The sequence below is a fragment of the Arachis duranensis genome, chromosome 10 (genome assembly GCF_000817695.3).
Source record: "Arachis duranensis cultivar V14167 chromosome 10, aradu.V14167.gnm2.J7QH, whole genome shotgun sequence".
In the NCBI taxonomy this organism is placed as follows: domain Eukaryota; kingdom Viridiplantae; phylum Streptophyta; class Magnoliopsida; order Fabales; family Fabaceae; genus Arachis; species Arachis duranensis.
In genome coordinates this window covers 19296519-19300303 of record NC_029781.3, presented here as the reverse complement: position 1 = coordinate 19300303, position 3785 = coordinate 19296519, and the positions used below count along the sequence as shown (strand labels likewise).

At 31.6% G+C, this 3785-nt stretch overlaps 1 protein-coding gene across 1 annotated transcript; it reads right to left on the bottom strand.

Moving 5' to 3' along the window:
* Nucleotides 1-2196: 2196 nt before the first annotated feature.
* On the bottom strand, nt 2197-3568 carry LOC107469379 (probable carboxylesterase 1). Its single transcript, XM_016088757.3, has one exon. It carries the CDS (start codon nt 3493-3495, stop codon nt 2428-2430), a length of 1068 nt encoding a protein of 355 aa, XP_015944243.1. The 5' UTR covers nt 3496-3568; the 3' UTR covers nt 2197-2427.
* Between the last annotated feature and the right edge of the window lie 217 nt (nt 3569-3785).

The following is a 3785-nucleotide window of genomic DNA, read 5'->3' as shown; positions in this document are numbered from 1 at the left end:
GATTCTTTTGATATGTATTTTGGTTATAGAGTTCTCTCTCCTTTTAAAAATATACTATTGTATAACTTGAATTTCTTTTTAGAAGCTTTTCTTAGAGAGATAAAGTGTATATTTTGTAGATTCTCTTATGTTGTAATATTTTAACCAACCTTTTTTCGTGGGTAGAGACTTGTAACTATTATATACCCTCACTTGAACTTATTTATATATTTTGCTTCTGTATATGACGTTTATTGCGTTAAAATGTTCATGTGTGATTGACGGCTATCAACGTTTACTGTTTTTCATAGGTTTCTAGTTATATTATTCTGCATGTATCTCTCTTTTTAAGTATAGTAATGTCTCACCACCTTTGATTTACAAGTTACAACTATAGCGTATAGCTTTGTGTGGTAGGGTGTTATAATTATCATCTTCTTCTTAGTTTAGTATTTCAATTAGTATAACAAAAATAACACAAATTTTTTTTGTTAATAGCACAAGAAACTTTTGAGAATAAAAAATCTAAAATTTTAACTCATTTAACTAACAAAATATATTCAAATGCATTTTAGGTACAATTAAAAGCTACATCAATTTATTATAAATGACACATAAATGATTAGACCTTTATATATGAATTCAATACCCCTCAATCAATTCAATGATAACAAGAATTGGTTAAGAAATTTTCTCTCTCATGGGTAAAAAATGTTGATATAAAAATTAAGAAATTTCTTATGTCACGATTAAAAAATTTTGGTGCTATTTTTCTTATAAATTTAACACAATTCAAAACTCTCCTTCCTTCTTTTTTTATCATCATCAACATCATTATCTTTCTCATCATTATTTTTGTTTATCATTTGACACATCATTATTCTTGTTTATCATTAAGAAACTTTCTGTGTCAAAATTAAAAAATTATTTCAATGCTATTTCTAATAAATTCTGCACAGTTTAAAACTTTTTGTCACCGTCCTTCTCTTATTCATCATCATCATCATCATCATCATCATCATCATCATCATCATCATCATCATCATCATCATCATCATCATCATCATCATCATCATCATCATCATCATCATCATCATCATCATGTCGGTTATAAAGTTTCATTGTCAAAATTAAAAAAACTTCATGTTTCACGTTAAAAAAATTTAGTGCTATATTTTTGATAAATTCTGTACGATTCAAAATTTTCTTTTCTCTTATTCTTCTTCATCATTATCATCATCTTCTTTTTCTTCTTCATCTTTTGTTTTTGTTTCACCTTTTTATAATTTTTTTTCACCTTCTTAGAATAAAAATAAGAAAAAAGTTTCAACAAAAATAAAAAAATAAAAAATACTGCAATAACCACTACGAAAAAAAGGAGGAGAAGAAATAAAAAATATAATAGTAATAACAATAAAAGAACGATAATAAAAAAGAAACATACGAAGAAGAGAAAATACATAAAAAAAAAGAAGTATGTGATTCACATAATTTTTGTTAGGTTTAGCCAAACTTAATTAAATTTAGTAATAAAAATACTTAAATGTATGATAGAACCGCAATAAAAATTCATATACTATGACAATTATAATCAAAATCTTTATGGATTATTTATAATGGTTTTAAATTTGTTTTATTTTATTTTCTCTCATCACTTACTAATTTAGCTTGTTGTTTTATTAAATTTTGTTATAAATTATTAAAATAAAAGAAAAAATTAATTAATAATAATAAAAAGTATTATATCTTTAATATTTTTTATTATTGTTAAAAATAGAAATAATTAATATTAATTAAAGAAATAAAAACAAAAAAATTAGTATCTTAACATTAGATACATTGATATTGATATGAAAGATCTCCGATCCTTATATCTTATGCAAGAATGCAATAAAATATCCCACCTTTATTTTGATTTTTTAAAAGTAAATTTTAAAAGATATTAGAATTTATTTTTTTTAGTTATTAATTAATTATTAATATTTAAAAGTATGTGATAAAGTATATTATTGAATTATTAAACTAAAAGAATTAGATTAAAAAAATTAAATTAATAACTAAGTAATAACTAAAACAATAAATTTTGATGGTCACCTAGTATTTTTCTCTCTAAAATTTAGGTTTAAAATTATATCTAAATCTGTTAAGCTTGTATTCATCTAAAATTCTCTCCTTCGTCGTACTATCATGCAAATTAAAAGATGTAATGCCAAGAAAAAAGAAAACTTGTCTTGTAATATAAAAATAGTTTATAAATTTTCGGACATACGGATACATTTCAGTAAACAATACTAATAAGGAGGGAGGCATGCATGCATGCATGGCGATTGTGAGTCTTTAACATATGCATTTTGAGTGAGTCCTACACTCATTTATTATAAACATCAATATCTAAAACAACAGAAGTTCATTTCTGACGTCAAGATCAGATCAGAACAGATAACAGATTTATTGTTGCTTAATGAAAGTAGCAATCCTTGGCACGACGAGACGAGAGTTTTCGTCATATGGCTTATAAACTTGATCGGAATGTCCAATACCTTTATTCAGTTCCAGCTCAACACGCCCACCCCAACTACTATTCTTCAGATCCCTAAAGTAGTTCTCTCCAGCAGGTCTCAACGGATCAGTCTCCGCCACACACACCAAAACCCTCCTACACCCAAGCGTATTTAAATCTTCCGCCGCCGGTTTCAGCCTTGGATCCTCTGGCCCCTTATTATCCTTGCACATATACAACCACTGCCTATCTTCCCCTAATCCACCAAAGAAAGGGTGCACCATAATCGCACCCTCCACATTTATACCATTAGGTGGTCCTGTTTTTCCCACTTTGCTGACCACGTAATGGGTGATGTTACCGCCGGCACTGTTTCCGGCGACGAAAACACGCTGCAGGTCGGCATAGTCGTTTAGCCAAGGCTCCGGCCCGGCCCCGTTTGCATGCAACGCGATCCAATCGAGGGAGGCCATGGCCTCCTCGTAGCAAGCGGGTGGTGGTCGGGCCGGGAACTTGGAGTACTCTACGGAGACAGCGAGGACGTTGGATTGATTGGCGATGTCAGCGAGATGGTTAGTATATTCTGGAGAGAGGGCGGACCTGGAGCAGAAGCCACTCCCATGGAAGTAGAGGACGACGGGAAGTTTTTTGTTGTCAGGGTTTTTTGGAAGGAAGAGGCGAGCGGTGAGGCGGGGGTCGTTGGTGGTGGTGATGATTTCAGCATCCTTGATGTGGAGTTCGAAGGGAGGAACGAATGCTGGTGGAGGACGGAGGACCTCCACGGTTCCGTCTGTGTAGACAACAAAGAAGTCGAACTCGTGAAATATCTCCTTTTTCGGCGGGGTTGTTATGTGTTTTTCGTTGTTTGGTGCAGTGCTTAGAGAGAGAGATTGATGAATCTTATTAGGGCTGTAGGTGAATGAAAGGTTTGTTTCCCGAGGTGGCGTAGGGGTCATCATACGGAAGAAAGCATATGGCTTGAGGACGGAGGAGGTCAACGATGTCATGGTTGCCATTGTTGTTGTTGTGTGTTTGTTGAAGTGCTAAGATAGAGTGATGAATGTGGTGAGGGTTTAAGCGGACCAAGGCTTCACTTATATAACGAATGGATTCAACCAATAACCATTCTCCATTCTTCATCGAAAAAGAGAACATGTTAGCTGGAATCTACCTTTTTAAATTGTTATTATTCTTACACATGTTAATTGATGGTTGATTTTAGTGGTTAATTTTATTGTATAAATAATATTTTTATTTTTTAAATTATACTAATTAGCTAAAATTAATATTTAATAATGTGAAATCA

Excerpts from the sequence above, each read along its gene's own strand:
- LOC107469379 (XM_016088757.3), bottom strand. The coding sequence starts at position 3,495 with ATGGCAACCATGACATCGTTGACCTCCTCCGTCCTCAAGCCATATGCT.